General features: G+C 38.8%; 1 protein-coding gene across 2 annotated transcripts in view; it reads left to right on the top strand.

Annotated features, from left to right (window-relative positions):
• Positions 1-19,450, top strand: part of cux2b (cut-like homeobox 2b) — a 159,052-nt gene that overhangs the window by 51,484 nt on the left and 88,118 nt on the right. For both annotated transcript variants that reach the window (XM_017468990.3, XM_017468989.3), the window contains exons 2-3: positions 2,213-2,323; positions 4,064-4,111. In XM_017468990.3, coding sequence (XP_017324479.1) covers positions 2,213-2,323; positions 4,064-4,111 — 159 coding nt within the window. The remainder of the gene's footprint in view (positions 1-2,212; positions 2,324-4,063; positions 4,112-19,450) is intronic.

Below are 19,450 nucleotides of genomic sequence, written 5' to 3'. Positions count from 1 at the left end.
CCTGGGAAAACTTTAACTAACATGCAGCACATCACATAATGTGTACTGGCAGTAACAGGCAGCTCTGAAACCCAGTGCTTGATGTAACAGCAAGTGTAAGAGCAATTTGAACAAACTTTGTCCGACACTTGCCTAGTAAACCCACAAAGAAGGGAAAACATTAGTTTCTTCTGCTGAGGTCTTCAAAAATAAGGAGTCTTCTAGAAACAGGTGTATTTATATTGAGAACATGTGACACTTTAAGATCAGCTTTGTTCATCTAATTATGTTACCACTAATTAGCTATCAAGTTTAGCTAGCTAACTTATTGCAATGACACCTTTAATTTTTTTTTTATACTTATTCATGGCACTGTAAATAATAATAGAAACGAACGTTGTCATTTTGCAACATAAAATGTAATAGTCAACTGACAATTACAACAATTCTTATTGTTGGCAAATTTCTGTGGTATATGATAAAAATATATATATATATAAAAAAAAACCCTGGGACCTGTTATATTAAAATAATCAATTTTGTGGTGGTAAGATTAACTCTGCTTTGAGTCCACCCAGTCATTGATTATTTTCCTATAACAGCACATCCCTGCATATTTTATTTCTTTTTTAGTCAGCTTTTGGTCACTACTTAGATTTAATCAAATCGGTTATCTCTTCAGATGAATTCTTTCCAGCAAATGTTTAGCAAGGTTTAGATATCCAAGTGCTTTCTGAATTTATGTTTAGAAAAGTATTTGTTATATAAAAAGGTGTATTTGCTGTATTAACAGTCAAATCTTTATTTGTTGTCGGATTTTGTTTGCAGACTAGTGTTCTTTCATCATCATTTTAAGTGTTATGCCTGTATCTCCTATTTAGGCTCAAGTCGTCAACTTTATTATTTTTTCTTTTAACATTTGGAGAAGTTTTTTATTTTGTCCAAAAATGAAATGATTATATAGCATTATGAAGGTAATGAGTGTGTGACTGTGGTATGCATGGTGCCCTGTAATTGAGGTTCTAGATCCATCACGACCTGATCAAGATTCAGTTACTGACCATAAATTAATTATTAGTTATAAGATAATTACACGATGCACACCTCTTCAAACTACCCTGGCATCTTAGACCTTTCGAATAAATAAAGTCACATGAGTCTTATTCATTGACAAAAACTGGGAAAAAATGGAATTCTCAAACGTTGGCCAAAAACTGACAAAAATTGATCCTCTTTAAAGCTAGTAACAAAATCTAATTTAATGAAGTGTGGAAAGAATTAGATTTGTTCTTTTTGGCAATGTCCTTAAGCACATTATCTCATCTAGAGCTACTATCCATTTTTTGTCCTCAGGATTTTTCTCCTCTTAGATAATTTTCTAAATTGCTTTTAAGTAAGACTGCAGATTAATTAAAACATAGTGAATTTAATTTTCCATGTCATGTATGATTTTGATACAGTAATTGAAATGCTTCCCGCTTCCTTTTCAGTCTGCTTTTCTCATTCTTCACCAGTGGTTGAGCAAAAAGACCTTTGACAATATGAGGAGAAAAAAATGAGAGAGAGAGCAGAGAGCAAAGTGGTCTGCTGGCTTGCAGAGAACAGATGGAGAAATTGGATGATTGATCATGGCTGCTTGATTTGGTGGATGCCATAAGGGATTGTCTCCATAAACTTCAATTAGATGAGCAGAGTTGGATGAGTTTGGACAGTGTGGAGGGATGGGGATTATTATTTGATTCTTTAAAGGTGATATTTGCACGTGTATGCAATCTACTGTGCATACATTATGCTTGAATATATTTTTGGACAACACCGTATGAGTCCAATTGTATTGACATCAGGTCAATATGTGAGATAGCTGCACCCCCTCCCCCAACCCCTGCCTGTTCCTCTCTCTCTCTCTCTCTCTCTCTCTCACTCATGTTCCCTATGCTGTAGTCCCATGACTGTTGCAGAGGTATTGATTACTTCTGATACTGATTATCTAAAAGGCCTTCTGCTACTGTAGGCATTGGATTTATTTTGGTTTAATTATTTATGGGCCTAGGTCTTATGGTAAGCAGTTGCTTTCTATCAGATCATGAAGGATTACACTGTTAATATTCAGCAGTGTATATTTATTTATGTACACACTAAGCTGTGTTTATAACTGTTGGCAGCACTCTCTAACGTGCACCTCTCTCTCTCTCTCTCTCTCTCTCTCTTTCTGTTTATCTCTCTCTCTCTGTAGAGGGAGCTAAATTCAGTGGCAGCACAACTGGCTGGGCGACAGGAAGAGAGCGAGCACTCCCATAAGCACGTGCTGGAGCTGAGCCGTGAGTTCAAGAAAAATGTCCCCGAGGTGAGTTAAAGCCTTGTCTTTGGGTGAGATTTTTGTGGTCGAGTTTGTGCTCCTCTCTCTCTTCCATTGACCTTTTTCAGATTTCCTTTTTTTTAATCCTTTTTAATGCATAGCATCATAAATGCACTCTTTCCCCATACTTATTCACTGCTTATGGTAACCATTGGGCCAAGTGTATGGAGTTTATGTATGCTCTATAAGATGGGAAAGGGCAGACTTAACTGCATAAGACCATCCATACACCTCCTAACACAATACATGCACTGTGTTGACTTTTCAGAACAGTCAAAGTGCAACTTTTTAAATAAAACCAGACAGACATCTGAAAGGTATAAAATTTCCCTTTTTCCGTTTCACTTTTTCAGCCTTTGGCCTATCTCCTTTGAGTCCCCATTTTCCCCCTCTAATTTTAATCCCTATTGAAGTGACTGATTCCACTCAGGTAAAGGTGAGGAGGCAAAAAAATGCATGTCACGCACCTCTCATTATATAAGCACTGACATTTTACATTTTTCCTCGTTAACAGACTTTTTTTCCCCTGACTGTGCTTAAAGACGTTTAAAGCTTCAACATTAACCTCCATCAAATTCTCCAGACTTGAAACGGCAAAGCCTAATTTGCACACCACTTGACACAAATGTCATCAGTGACAATCAGGATTTACAGGATTGGCATACTTTTGAGTGTAATGCTTGTATAGTACTGACTTTTTTTTCTCTAATGGAGATTACAACAGCCTTTAATAATATATAACCTTTTGTATTTAGGTTTGAAAAAAATTGCAAAATTTTTATATTTTATGAAACCCATTTTAAAGCAGTGTCAGTCTTAAGAATCTGCTTTTATAAGTCTAAATTGGTACAACATGACGTTATGATGCAGTACAGATCAGACGAGTTCCTTGAATAAGTTTTTCAGATCAGAGTCTTTCAATATTTCTAAATTGATTATAGAGCCAAACTTTGCGAGACATACTAAGGTCATATTGTGATGGATTTTTTCCCCCACTGAAATCAATTAGTGCCTATAGAATTTAGTTTTAGCAAAAGTGATCAATTGATTTGATATTGTAGGTTATTGATTGTGAGCAGCCTAAGGCTAAGGCTCCCTCTGTATATATCTGACACTTTTCTGATATTGCTTGAGCCAGGTTTTAGGATGATAAATCATATGTATATAGTCAAAAGGTTCTTAAAAGATTTTAATTGATATTCAGAAATATACTGAAGCATGCAGGAACACCTACATGTAAATACCTTATTCAGACTGGTGTTCCTCGTTTGTTGCAAAAACTAGTTTACTTAAGCAGGAATAGAAAAAAGCATACATTTCTCAATGTCACACAGGAAATCTTTAATACTTTCAGACTCATACACATTGATAATCATTTGTGCAAACTTTATTTGCACATTCACAACATCTTTCCCCATGACATTATAAATAATCATTATTTCTTTTGTTAATGTTCACATATATGTGGAATGCATCTTTACATTTTTCCATGGACATGCTGTCTTTCATTGATGCATTTTGTATATGTTCAGTGAACATCATTTTATAGGCTCACAATCTGCATCATAGTTACTTCAGTCAAGGAACATTAAAATACAAGTGTTTCATAAACATTACTTTTTTGCATTTGTTTATTATTATCATTATACTTTCTTGTGCACATCAATGTTACGTTCAAATAATATTGCTGATTTTTTTCTTTAGTTTAGTTTTTCTTTACTTTTATAGGAAGTGCGGGAGATGGTTGCTCCTGTCCTCAAGAGTTTCCAAGCCCAGGTCAGTCAGTCTAATGCACACTTAACCACACTGTATTTTACATGACACAATAACACTGTGGCTCCACATAAAACTGTACCAAAAAAACCCCCAACAACAAACACTGTGCAATTCTGAGTGAAACGTTGCTCTAAAATAAACTCCCTTTGTGTTAAACAAATGATCCTCAGAGTTCATTTGATCCCACTCAAAATAAACTCTGTAGGAGTGAATTCAACACCATAGGTTTAATGTCAGTTTTTTTTTTTTAAACAGCAATGATAATGAGAATCAGCAGCAGTTGCCATTTAGCAAACCTCTCGCCGGGAGAATAACGTCATCCACATCCGCATTCCACCCTCTTATTGACTGGTATCATTTTACCAGCAGACTTGAGCAGCATCTCCTTTCCATTAACATGCTGAAGTATCAGGGTCTCTGTCTGCCTGTAAATATCTCTCTCTTCACTAGGACCCAACCAACCCCCCCCCCCCGACTCCTCTCTCCCTTTCTTGCTATCTCTCTATCTTCCTGTTATGTGATGGTATGCACTGTGCCGCTCCTCTGACATGCTCTCTGTTGAGACAGTCATCTGATCTCTGCTGAAAAGCCGCTGCTCCAGCCATTACATGAAGATCATAAATCATATTTGCAAGCCTGCTCCATGGTCCACAAAGCACAGGCGTATTGAAACAATACTGCAAATATGTTTCCAGCCTTCTCACCTCACTCATAAGGAGTGATTCAGTACCACGCCAAACCGAGTTGGAGCAAAATTTAGCAGTGGTGTGTATGGTGGGTATGGGATAGCAATTCCATGTCTGATTACAGAGGTTCACAGCTGGCTCTGAAAACCTTTTGGTCATAACAAGAACATCTAAAAAGTCTCCACAATCTGTTTTTAAGATTTGTTTCAAGGCTTTATTTTGAAGGTATATGAGAACCAGTTCCACAAAAACACCTTGTTAAAACAGTCTTAAATGTCAGAGGGTGTGCTTATTGATATTTCTTTGCTTATGTTTGTACCAATTAAAAACAATAAGGTTGAAACTATGCCTCTGTATCTGTGTGGCTAATGAGAGTGTGCAGAGATGCAGTGCTCTGCCTTCATGCAGATGGTTTGTATGTGCAAATTGTGTGCGTGCGCGTGTGTATGTACATGACTCCTTCAGAAGTTTCTGTGAAGTTCTGTGTACTTTGGGTCCCATTAGGCCTTTCTCTGCCTCTTCCTCTTCAGCTCTGTACTTTCACCATGTCCCTGGCGATCCCTGGACCCTTGCTGTGCCACTTTTTAAAAGAGAAAGTATGCTCCTTTTGAAGTGTTTGCAACACGACAGGTTCTTCTTTTCTTTTTCTGTTTCATTTCACCGCGTCCCTCCCCTCGTTCCATGCACTGCTTCGCCTGCTAATTATCACTAACCAGCCAGCTGATTAGGAACACGCCGTTGACCTAGATTCCCGAAGTGTTCTCTCACACCAAGGGTTAATCCCAGCGCTGGTGGATGTCATTGGCCGCTTCAGTTCCTTTCTCCCCTCCTGCTTCTACTTTTTCCTTATTCTTTCTCTATTCCTTCCCTTTCTGGGTGGAAGCAAGTTAACGAGGTCCCATCAGAGCCAGAGAGAGGTGTTAATTTGGCCTGTGAAGTGGAAAGGAGATTAAGGACGGTGAGGAGCCGAGTTTATGTCTTAAAATACATCTCTGTCCTTATTAATCCAATGGTCCTGGGAGACCAGTAGAGCCTTTTGGTTTTATAATGAAGAGTGTTTTCTAATAAAGGTAATTTTAATAATAATAAAAAAAAATTAAGAGAAGAAGCTCAAGTGAGGTAGTGTAAGGCATACCTTCTGGCTTTTCAGGTGGCTCAGAGAGAAAGTCCTTGTTCATCATAAGAACTTTGTGCACTTGCTACTTTTGATGGCAGTTTTTTCCTTACTTTGAGAGCAGAGAGCAAATTGCACCCAGCACTCACCTTTCAGAATAGCACAGAGTTTGTGAAGTACACGTTGCCAAGAGGAGGCCCAGAGACGTGTGTGAGGTGCCTTTGTGTCGCTGGTTTGAATTGTCAGGCCCAAATTAACCAGTCAGCTAATTTTTCTCACTGTCTTTCTCTCTGCTTCTCTCCCTCGTTGTCTGTTGGTGTTCAGAAAGAGAAAACATCAGTGCAGGGCCCTAATTATGGAAACTTGCTTTACAAAGATAATCCAAGGAGTAATTTAGCGTGCACAATGAGAGTTGTGGCGCAGCGCAGATGGAGATTCTGATAAATAGTTCGTAACATGTAATTAGTGGCTCTGTTCGGTTTCGTGCCATTAACCCCTGCAGCCCAGAAATCATCATCTCCGCTCATTATCAGGAAGAGAGGTATGAAATCCAGCTGTCTTCGCATGCATACTCAGCCCTGCCATTTATCTTGTCCAGCCAAACCTGTCTGCTTATGGCAATTCTGCATAAGACACCTGTTTTCTAGGTCACAAAGGCCCCAGCAGTGTTTTATTTTTTTTTCAAGGTGTAACGCTTTCAAAACTGCTATCTGTGGTGAATTTTTAATATGTACATGGCAATATTTCCTACACATTTATGCACACACCACTAAAATTAAGCCTTGTTACTTGTTTGTGTTAAAAATGAAATGACAGTGAATCAAAATTACTATGTATATAGTACTAGTATGGGCAGAGAGTTACCTTCTTCACCATCACCATTTTAGATTGTTGTTCTTACACTGATGAAGAAAATGTTAGCATTTAAAAAATAAAAAAGTATAGTACAAATAGAAAAGTTAAAGGAACATCCCCAACGACCGCCTGTATAACAAGAAGTCATCTAATATACAGTATTTGACATATAATGTATATTTCATTGTTTTCATTTTAAATCAAAAATCAAACTTAGATTTTTCTTGGTAAAATTTGAAGTAAAGGTACAATGAATTTGATAAACATTTTGGCCATTTAGGCTGAATATTAGTGCGGCGATTTAGTCGTGTACATAATGTTGCTAGCACAGATCAGTGTCGTCTGTTCAGACCTTGCTCTAGGTGAAGTCTCTCTGTCTTTGATCATTCCATGACAAGAGCGTGCCGCTTCTTCCTGCCTGCTTTTTGATTAATTCCTGAAGGAAATGATAATTCATCTTAAATGTATAAATATGTTATGAATCGAGGAATAAATCAGAGAGTAAAGGGATGGTAATTAATTATGGCTGGGCTATGTGTGAGAAGAAGAGGGGGGGGGGGGAGAGTGCATTGTCACTAGCTTCCTCAGTTTTTATGACGAGAGGTGTAATTACATATCTGTTTGAGCAACTGCTTTTGGCTGGGCTGATTTGTACGGGCTCATGGTTCCGGCAGTCATAAAGCTCTTGCTAATTTTCCTAAAGGCTGTGTAGCAGTGTTATAGCTCAGTGCATGTTAGAGACAGGAACACTTTTCATTTGCTCACCTTTAACGCAGCTATTTAATTGAACCATACAGTTTCATGGCTTATATGAGGTGGATGAGCTGCTGGATGAGTTCTAAAGAATAAGAGTGCACAGTTTCTCATAGAAGTGTGTAAGGTGTTTTATGTGACCGACAATGTTGAATCCAGGAACGTTTGCAGATTTACAGATGGGAGCAAAAATGTCTAAATACAAAAATTACAACCATCTCATAAAGCATTTTTGAAAATGCATATGAAACTATAAATGCTTTCAGATTGAATAAGGATATTTCTAAAGTAACAATTCTATACAGCAGAGGTGGGCATTATAGCCAAAATATGGTATCACAGTATTATGTCTGGTGATGGTATATTAACATGTTTAATAATAACAAAAATAATAATAAAAGATATTAGAATATAAACCGCAAAGAATGATCAGTGCTTGATGAATGTGCACCGGTGTAATCATTGTTGTTATGGCTGGCTGTTTTGGTGACCATGTTTACATTTACATTTATTCACTTAGCAGACGCTTTTATCCAAAGCGACTTACAAATGAGAAAAATTTGTACATAATTTGTACATGTTGTGTGCATAAAAGTTTTTGTACTGCTTTTTCTTCAGAGATGCATACCCCATTCAAAGCAGACATTCAATGCAGAAAGCAGCCCTAAAGCAGTTGTAACATCTGCTCTCCACAACTCTACACCTCTGTGTGCAGCAGTTTTATAGCAAGTAACATTAGTCTGCTTTGTAGTTTTATTCAACCAAGAAGCAGTATTTGAAAAACTGCGATTAACACATTTCTGCTGGTGTACAATTCTAATTACCAATATATCTCCCACCACTAGCAGGCACCGTGTTCCTCCTCATTGTTGCTTCCAATTTGAATCTTACCATGAATGCAGAGACCTTTAATCAGACACATAGGTGTGGTATGACAATTATCTTATCCCACCTTTTTGTCTGCCAGTCATAGTGTGAATTTTAATGTGTTGCTTGCTCTCTGTCCCTGATACATTAGAATTAGCATTAGTATATGGCCGCAAGCAGGTGGGCCATTATGTATTCCTGTCATAATGGTGAGTGCTACCCACCAACCTGATATAAATAGGTGGGACTCTCCTCTTTGGCTTTATCACTTGTGTCCTGCAGGTGTGAACGAGGTGAGATTTCTGCTTCTGCAAGGAAGACTTTGTCTGGTGAGAGAAAGACATGATTTCTTATGGTCTCACTCGGTGCTCCCAATGCTACCTCTCTTTACATACACACTTGTACACACACTTTTCTCTTCTCTTCACTCTTGCTCATCCTCTCACTCAGCCTGCCCTCATGGGAGAGGGTTCACACATGTACTTTCTGAGGCCAGGAGCTACAGTGCAGTGCCATCTGTTATATTGCTTTTAATAAAACCCCCATCCTGAGTTATGGTAGGAGTTGAAGCGCTTTATTTTACAGTGAATATTAGCAAAGGCAGAGCATGTAATATGTGTACATAAGGCACATATATTCTTATTCTTATTCTCCAGTTTACTGCCAGTATTTTTAATAGATAGGGGCACTATTTCTAATCTGTACTAAAGAGTCTCTGAACTGATATGTTGATACAATCGTTGTGCTTTGCTAATAATAATAATAATAATAATAATATAATAATAATATCTATATGAAGTGCATAGAAGTAAACAGACTTTTTGCATCTCAAATCCAGTCCTGTCAGCATATGGCACAGGTATGGTGTATGAGGAAGATGTAACAGACTGAAATATTCCACGGATCAAATGCAGTTTTCTCTTTTCTCAATCTTTTTAAAATACTCACTACTTTCTATCTCTACACACCAATACATTTGACCAGTACATCTGTCTGATGTGTAAGGCTTCAACAACTAATTGACAGGGTAAGGGGTATCACATGCTTCCTCCAAGACATGTGAAGTCAGTCAACCACATCTTTTCAAACTGCAGCTCATGCTGTGTCAAGGGGCAGCATAACACTTGGAGGAAAGTGCTATTTGCCCCCTTCTGCACGCATGCATCTCACAGAGGACCATGATTTCCTAGTGTCACTGTGACTGACAGGAAGAGAGTATGCCATCCCTCCCACCCAGAGAGAATGACCAATTTTGCTGTCTTGGACTCCCGGTCATCGATGGCTGTGAGTAGTTAAGCTGTTTTGAAAAAAGAAAGAAAAAAAAAACCCTACATCGTTTTAGCATAGACAATATACACTCACTTCATTTGGAACACCTGTAAACCTGCACATTCATGCAATTATCTAATCAGTCAATCAGATCCAGGTCAAGAGCTTCAGTTAATGGTCACATCAAATCAGAAAGGGAAAAAATGTGATGTTAGTGACTCCATGGTTGGATTTAAATAAATCAGGGCAGGGGTGTCCAATCTTATCTGCAAAAAGGCCAGGGTGGGTGCAGGTTTTCAATCCAACCAAGCATGAGCCACACCTGATTCCACCTGTTTAATCAGTTGATCTTTGCTTTCAGTAGACTCATGTGTGGCTTCTGCTTCATTGGAATGAAAACCTGTACCGGCCCGGAGAAGAATGGACACCCCTGAAACAGGGCATGAAATGCAGTTAATTTCTTAATTGATCACAGTGAAACATGGTTGCAAAAAATTATGCTTAAGCAGTAAAAAAAAATAGTTAGATTATGTGTCTAATTTTAAAAAATGGTCCACATAAAGACTTAATAATATTCTCATGCCATGGCAGATTATTGTAGTTAGTGTTATTTAATTAAGTCTAGTTAAAGCTTCTGTAGCAGTTCATTGAAATGTTGGATAGAAATATTTCTAAAATAAATTTATAAAATAAATATTTTTGTATATAGTATATTTTTTTAAATACCCCCCCCCCCCAAATCAAATAATTGTTTAAAAAGCATATATTAAATGATTACCAAAGTATTTCTTAGATGCAGGCCCACTGATGTAGGAATTGCTACTTACTCTCTTTCATATGTGTTTGCATTGCTACAGAGGCTAGTCCCTGTCTGCATGTGAAGGATATAGGTTTGTCAAAACTAGCATTTTGCCTCTTGGTTTAAGACAAGTAGAGGGTGTGCATGCGTGTATGTGTGTGCGCGCGCGTGTGTGTTCGCCCCTTATTTTTAGCCAGGTGGAATGGATGTGTGTCAGCGCATTTTGCTTGCATTGTTGATGAAAGGTTTCATTTTTAGCATCCTGACAGTCCTGAGCTCGGGATTCACCGTGCCTAAGTGACACTGCTGCTGTGCAAATGTTACGCATGTTTGTGCACACAGCTTATGTAAAGCACATGGGACACAGACACACACATTCACCTGACACCATATGCAATACAAAAGGATAGGCACTGAACTTCCCAATTACAGACTGTTACAAACACTTGTTAAAGTTTTTCACATGAACCAATGCTTAAGCTGGGCAAGCTTTGGATGAAGGTGACAGACATTCTCTATCTGTCTGAGGACTGACAATGGAAGGATGGATGGTTGAATGGAGGAGGTGGTGAATGGGATTTTGTATAAATTTATGAATGAATTCCATCATACTGCCAGTGTACACCAACACTCAGCAGTACACAGATTTTTGGCACATCTGAATGAACTGATTTTACAGAACAGATGCTGACTATATGGAGGGACGAATAGCATTGCTTTCCATGATTGAGAGGAAATGCCTTTTGGTTATTTTTGCTTGAATGGGGTGAAACAGATGACATGATGAAACCTAGCCAATATTCTCTCAATCTGAACGATGAACTGATCCATCCATGGCTTTCAGGGGGAGGATGTGTGGCATGGAGTAGGACCAACAGCTACTGCCACTTTTGGCTCGTATGCAGCTGCTGGCAAGAGTGCAGTCAAATTAGGCAATAAAAATGTGTGAAATGTGTGGCAGTGTGCCAGGCAAAGATGCGCCAAGAGAAATAAACTTCACCACTTGACTGAACAAGGTGGGGAATTTAAAAAGTCATGTAAGCATAAAACACACTATATGTTCCTCCCAAAAGCAGGGGCTGAGTCCAATTTTGACTTTAGATCAGACAATCTACATGTGGAAAAAGGGGTTAATTTTCAATTTCATCTAATGTGTTCGTAGTGAAGGACCCAGATTGGATTTGAGTGTGAGACAGAGCCATTTACAAGCAGACTCAGTGTATTAGATCACACACAGTACTAAAGATTCAGACCATAGATAAAGTCTTTGCACATTTATGTCTGAGAAAGATTCCAACCCTTAAATTCTGTATCGGTCATAGAATCTATGGTAGTGTGAAAATGGCTATATAACCATACAGACATTATTATATGAATGAGTTCTCCATCTTTACCAAGAGTTGACTGTGGGTTAAGGGAAGTGTGTATTGTAGTATCATCATGGATAATTTAAATAAAAACATAAAAAGAGTATGTTTGGGTGAAGAGTAAATTTAGTATGAATAGTTGGCCTTAAGCAAAAATTTTAATTGATGTAACCTGATGATTTTTCTTCCACCGTTCCCAAGTGCTGTGAACTCCCATTGTATGAGACAGCACAAGTCTGAATCCTCCAGAGTTTTCATTTAACATCATGTTGGCCTGTGAAGTGTAATTTCAGTGGAATCTAAACACACTAATTAAATATTGCAACTTTCTGAAGCCTTTCCTAAAGGTACCTGAAATTTTAATTTAGACTTCAAAAGAGACTCGACTTTAAAGTAAATCTATTGTTTTTCATTTAGACTTGCAATTTTCTCGTCTCTCACAAAAGCAGCACTGTACGTACTTATGATTGATCTGGTAATTAAAATATGCAGAGAGGCAAAATATTAACCGCTTCTTTTTGTTTTAGAAAACAGTCGACATTTTTTTCCTCTGCAGATAATTAAATTTTGCACATTGATGTTCTTTACACAGCATTCATTGGACTCATTATTTTTCCATTTTCATCTTTCTGCTGAGAGATCGATAGATTGATAAAGTGATGGAGCTAATCTTAAATAATGCACAAGGAGAAAAGTTACACTTACTTTGCTGCTGGCAAAGTGTTTGAACTTTCATTCTCCTTTCAAATTACAAGTAATCTTTCATTTTAGCAGACCTGACCATACCCACTGAAACAGCCCTTAGTCTTCATCATGTCAACTGCACCTGGAAGGGAAAGAGTTAACCTATTCACTTCATTTCCTTTCCCTCTTCTTGGAAAAATATAGAATGCCACATGTTACAGATCGATGGATGTCAAGACTAATACCCCAAACTAAAAAAGAACTGGCAATTCAAAGACGTAGAACATAAAGTAGGCCAATTAGTACCTTGGGAACTTTTTGTGGAGAGAGATAGCAGCACAAAATGTCATTTGCGCGAGTGTTCAGGCCAATTGTTTATAATATGACCTGACAGTTTTGGGCTCTTCAATGTTGGATTAAGCACAATACTAATTAACATGAGGCTGTGAGGGAGAGGTGCAGTGGGTGAGAAGGAGAGAACATCTTTACAGCATGAAACAGGACCTGAGATTCCTCTGCATTACCATATTTCTTTGAGAAATGGATAAGAACACTCCAAAAATAAATTGTCTTCCTCAGGGATCTAAGAAATGGTATTTTGATATGGTTGCCTTCTACCATTACCCTTGTGGCATGCCGTGATGCTCTTTTAATTTGGTCCCAGTATTCAGCTAGCTAACTAGTCGTCACCAGTACTAGGTACATTCAGACTGATTTAGGCTTTAATGTTCAAGCTATTCAGTGTTCACTGATTTAAACCATGCACTTTCAATAATTAAGTTCAACACCCATGACCAATATTTAAGTATATGTATCCAACTTTCATGCACTGTTAATCTTAAACAATATCTTAATGTTGAAACATGCATCCAAATAAAGTGGAAGGCATAGGCCTAATTATTTTCCTATGCTAGCAGTGATTGTGACTGTTTTTTAATTGGGTGTCAGAGGACTTGAATTCCAGGAAGAATGCTTACTGGCTTCAACAGAGTTGGACTAGGTGTGGTTATAGCATTTATGCATGTCTAAGTGAGATTATATATGTCTACTCACTGTAGCATGGTGTGCATATGTGTAAATGTGTTTGTGGTCTAAGCACCTGACTGGGCAAATGCATTTGTGTGTGCGCCCGTGTGCATGTGTGCTTGTGTTTGTGTGTGTGTGTGTTTATCCCTTCTTCAGCTGAGTTGTGAGATGTGAAGTATGACTGAAGGTGCGCAGAGAGTCAGCAATATAGCCGTTTTATTACATTTCATACTGAGAGCAATTTTTGCCAGTGGTTTGAAAGGTAGGCCCTATTCCCCAACTAAGTGTCTAGGGAATCTCAGCAAAATCATGTTTATTCAAACGCTTCCCCTATTTTGACTTTCCTTGCCTCACCAAATCCAGCTTTGCGTGGAGCTGCACTGTGTAAAACCGCCAAGACATGAAAATGCTCTTTGTGTATCTGTTAGAATATCAAACACCTGCATCTCATGTCACTGTTATCAGCATTCTGCAACCCACAAAAATTCGCTCTTCTTGTCTCTTTCTTTTTTTGCTGTCACAGGCTTCATGACTTGCATCAGTCTGTGTTGTCCCATGGGCCAGGCTCAATCATAAGAATATCATAAATTATTCATGATTGCACACAGTGTTGTACTTAAGGGAACTTGCAAGGCCGGTTACCGTAGAACCAAGGCTCAAAGGCCACTCGCAGTCAGATCAGACCCACACGGGTTTATGAAGAATGATTTTTTTTCACAGATAACAAAATATGCATGTGGTTTAGGGAGAGATTACAAAAATAACTGTAGTTTTCTAAGCCTGTGTTTGTTTCAGGTCATAGGAATGCATATATTCACACATTATTAACTTACAGGATATGTATGTGTGTGTAAATAAAACTGGCCTCTTTTTCTAATAACTCCTGCTCATTCATGTGATTATCATGTAGTGAAAAATGCCTAAAATCATGCAGATACAGGTCAAGAGCTTCATTAAGAGTTAAGTCACATCAAACATCAGTATGGTTGTTGGTGCCAAACGGGTTGGTTTGAATATTTCAGAAACTGGTATTTTCACACATGACAGTCTATAGAGTTTACACAGAACGGTGTGAAAAGCAAAAAACATCCTGTAAGCAGCAGTTCTGTGGGCCTTGTTGATGTGAGAGGTCAGAGGAGAATAGCCTTCCTGTCAGCATGACAGTCTGGTCATTATAACTCAAATAACCAGTCTTTACAACTGTGTTGGGCAGAAAAGCATCTCAGAATGGACAACACATTGAACCTTGAGGCAGTTGGGTTACAATTGCAGAAGACCAAAGCGTGTTCCACTCTTGTCAGCCAAGAACAGGATTCTGAGGCTACAGTGGACACAGACTCATTATATATGTTTCTTTTTCGTCTTGCTAATGCTTTCCTTTGACCTGTAACAAATATTAATTTATATGAAAAATTGTCAGCAGTTTATATTAAATTTAATTCATTACTTCATTCATATAACATGTTTTAGTTGTTTAAACAACAGCGATGATATTCATTAAAGACCCATAATAGCGTTCCTATACAACACAAAATAAATGTGCTGTCCCTGGCACAAACATTGTAACAAGAGTAAATTAGAAAAGAAAAAGAAAATATATTGTGCAAGTATGGAGAAATAAAATGTCAATTGAACAGATTTAACAGTAAAGCAAGAATTCTATTTATGATACCTACATATTGAAAGTGCTAAGATTTCATCCGTGTCTGAGTCCTTACTAAATATAACTTATATATAACACCATCACACCAATATCCTGTCCGGACATGGAAATATCATTGAAACAGTCAGGGAATAGCAGCATTGCCCATTGCAACCATACTCAAAAGAGCTCTGTGGGACAGTGGTGATAGAATGCAGGACGTCAAGCATGCTTGGAGCTGGACACGGATAAGCAGAACTCGTGCTGAAATATGGACTGAACAACTGGTTAAGGTGCCTGATGCGGTCACTTATCAGACCAGGATGGTGGTAGAGCACAGGATGGTGGTAGAGCACAGGATGGCAAACTTGTGCTCCATTATGAAGTTAAAGGACTCCCCATGACTCTAGCCTCCCTTTGTATTCCATTCAACTCAGTAAATGACTTACACAGCCTTATAACAAAAGTATCCGAAGTCCATGTTGTCGTGTGACTTTGGAATGATTGCCTTCCTATACAGTCTGTCTTGATTACCTTTAGATAATCCACAATAAGGTATGCTAGTTATAAATGATCTTGCATCAGGTAGTAGGCGCATTAAATTCTTGTAAATATAGAGCTACTATATACCAGTACAGTTTTGTTATGAAATAATTTCAAGCAAATGGAGCTATATATGAAATGATAGAATATTCTTGATTGTATGCAAGTCCATATTTCCCAAATGCTACATGCTTTTACAGTATCTGACATCTCAAATATTGGTTTAGAGAAAATATGTGTAATAAAGCAATAAAACTCGAACATAGATTTGCTAGTCCACACATCCTTGTATAAGGTGGCAATCTGTCTCAGTTTTGGCATATTAGTTTTTTGTCTCATTGTTAAAATGCTTAGTCTTCTGCATTAATGCTGAGGCTAGGATTAATGCTACTCTTTGTTCTTACCTGAAGCTAATTATAGACAGTACCAGTGATTTGTCTTTTGACAGTTTTGAGACCTACATGAGAGCTGAGAAAGGGAACAATATCTCTTGGTAAAATATGTATGACATCGAAAAGCCTTAAAGGTTATAATAAATTAATGAGTGGTGGGGATAGAGTAATAAAAAATAGCCTTCTCTGGCTGGCTGGCATTTTTTAAAATGTTTAATTCTTGACACCTTAATATGAAGGCATGACTGTATTTCACAGCTGCATCCATACCTGGGGGTCTTTACTGGACATATGTTAACAGTTACATAATAGTTACGGATGCTTGCTTTGTTATCTGTGACTTCTTTTTCAGCACCACCAACACACATCCATTAGTCAATATCTTGGGGTTCATTGAAGCTTCACTAAACAAGGAGTTTGAATCCACTGTAGGTTTCCAGATATAGAAAAGGTCCTCACTTCTGCTGTTTTTCCCTTTACCTTCTTCAGTTTTTGTTTTTCTCTCATCACTGAAGTGACTCAAACTGTCGCCCCTGAACACTTCACGGTAATGACGGAAGACACTGTACAAAATTGCCTTATTTATGGTGGTAATGTTAGCTGTCTGTTCCGGTGTCGCTCTTGCCAGAGACGGGCCGATTGTGGCAGCCGCTCTGAAGTGAATTTGCTGAGCGACTACCTGGAAACATCAACAGTCATTAATTATGCAAAACTCGCCTCGCCGCAGGAGCCAGCGAGCTGCTCGCTATGGCTGCGCCGGCTCCTATTAGAGTCAATGCGCTCTACAATGAGCCCCTGCTGCCTCCCTTCAAGGGTTACAAATACAGACACACATGCCCTCAGACATAGAACCACACGCACAAGGGCACATGCATGAAATGTTGCTCAGTACATGCACAAGTAGCCTCCTTGAGCCTGTGTGCTATTTTCAGCAGTATAGCATCATATGCATGTATTCACTGCTCAGGCTCACACACACCCATTCGGCCCCTCAACAAGGTTTTATTAAGTAGCCTGGTGTTTTAGCTAAAAATGAGAAGAAGCACGTGTGCCATCTCTGCCTCAGCACATTCATCAGTCACAGTGCAATCCCCCCTCTCCCCAAATGCTGCCACGCTTTATTTCACTTCTTTTTCTGGCCTCAGATTGTCTGTGTACTGCTATTTTTTGCTAAGATGTAAAAGGGAAGAGAATGTGACAGACCCGACACATAATATTTCACACGCAGAGGGCCAGGGATGGAGGGGTAGGAAGTGTTTGTCATCTAGGCATGTTTTTTCTCATATTTGGTGCAGGTATTGGGGCATATAAGATAGAAATGTGTCTGTTACCACATCTTGCTTGGAAAGCAATGCTAAAAGATTTTGTAGAGCTTAAAAAAAAAAAAAAAAAAAAAATATATATATATATATATATATATATATATATATATATATATATATATATATATATTGTTATGCAAATTTAATTAACCAATTCTGATTGATCATAGAATAGCTGAGAGAAAGAAAGAGAGTGTGTGTGTATGCGCTTGTGTGTGTGAGCGCGCGCTATGGAGGCACATGGTGTCCTCTCTCCCTTCTGTCTTTTATGTTCTGGGAGCCACTTGTGAGCCCCCCCCCCCCCTTTTAAGCGGATGCTCTGTTGGCATGATGTCCCGTTACATTGAAACAAAGGCAACGTTGACACTGGTAATTAATTAGGCTATTATGCCTTCTGCAATGATAATTGCTTGGCTGGAAAGTCACCAGCTCTGTGAGGGAGAGAGGAGAACCATGCCAAGCAAGATCCATCCATCATGGTGCCCCTGTCCCCCTCTCTTTTTCCCTCGCTCTACCTTTCTCTCTATCTCTTCGTACCTCGAACCTGGACTGGCACTGACTGCGTTCTTAGAATGGATGATGGCTGCAGTGTGATACACAGAGAGAACTTCTGTGCTTATAGTGATGGAACATTTTCAGTGTGCTGTTTTGAAAATAGTACACAGGCTTGAGGAGGCTACTTGTGCATGCCCTTGTGTCCCTCACAGGGTAGATAAAGGTGACTGATTTCCGTTAATGTCCAGCCTTCTGTCAACATCATTGGGTACAAAAAAGGTGTTTTAAGCATCATATACCTTCTTTCTTTGTACATGCTTTCAAATTCACATCACTTGTTTATCACTCAACTGATATAATAAATGTTTCCCCTCCCATTCTTCTTTTATATATAAAAAAAACACTCTGAATTCAACTTCTCACATTTCTACAGCTTGCAGAGATATGAGTTGCATTCACCGCAAGGTTCACTTACTTCCAGTGTTTGTAATTTCTGTTCTGCTGCTTGTCTTTTGAACTGCAAAGACTCCAATGAAGGGTCTAGATAGTGTCTTTTGTCTGTTTTTGTGCTACCCCTCACTACTTTTACCTTTTCTTCTTTCACATCTAGGATTTTTTATGGTGACTTTAAGGGCATAAGGATAGAGGATCAGAATGAAGTTTTGTGGGGGTTCAGAAAGGCTCCAGTGTCTGGGGTTAGAGGCTTTGAGCAGGATTTGGGAACAGTGTTACAGCAAGGAGGGTGGATCAGGAAAACATTTTGATCTGGGTTTAATGTCTCACTCTCCTAGGGATTTGTGGCTGTACCTGCACCTGTAGATGACCTGCTGGATAATGATGAAGGTTGAAAACAGTTCTGAGTGCACCTTTAGTCTGCCAGGATCTTTATTCTAGTTTTTCTGTGATTGAGGACTCCAGTAGAACCATTCTGGCAGACTTCAAATTTTTTAAAGTGGAAGAAGTCTTTCTTTTAATCTATTGGATAGGAGGTGTGTATTTAAAGGTGGAATTTCACTACTATTGTTTTTGCAGAATATTAGAGATCCATCCATCCATCTCCTACCGCTTACTCCTTTTCAGGGTCACGGGGGAACCTGGAGCCTATCTCAGGGAGCATTGGGCACAAGGCGGGGTACACCCTGGACAGAGTGCCAGTCCATCGCAGGGCACAATCACATACACACTCACACACCCATTCATACACTACGGACACTTTAGACACGCCAATCAGCCTACCATGCATGTCTTTGGACTGGGGGAGGAAACCGGAGTACCCGGAGGAAACCCCCACAGCACGGGGAGAACATGCAAACTCCGCACACACATGGCCCTGGCGGGAATAGAATATTAGAGATGTACCACTATAAATATTTTGGGTTAAAAGTATATGCAATGGCACCTGTCAAGGGGTGAGATCTATTAGGCAGCAAGTGAACATTCAGTTCTTGAAGTTGATGTGTTGGAAGCAGGAAAAATGGTCAAGCATAATGATCTCAGTGACTTTGACAAGGGCCAAATTGTGACG

Source organism: Ictalurus punctatus, chromosome 5 (genome assembly GCF_001660625.3).
Source record: "Ictalurus punctatus breed USDA103 chromosome 5, Coco_2.0, whole genome shotgun sequence".
Taxonomy (NCBI): Eukaryota; Metazoa; Chordata; class Actinopteri; order Siluriformes; family Ictaluridae; genus Ictalurus; species Ictalurus punctatus.
The sequence above is the reverse complement of the archived record's forward strand: the minus strand, read 5'-3'. Positions and strand labels throughout refer to the sequence as shown.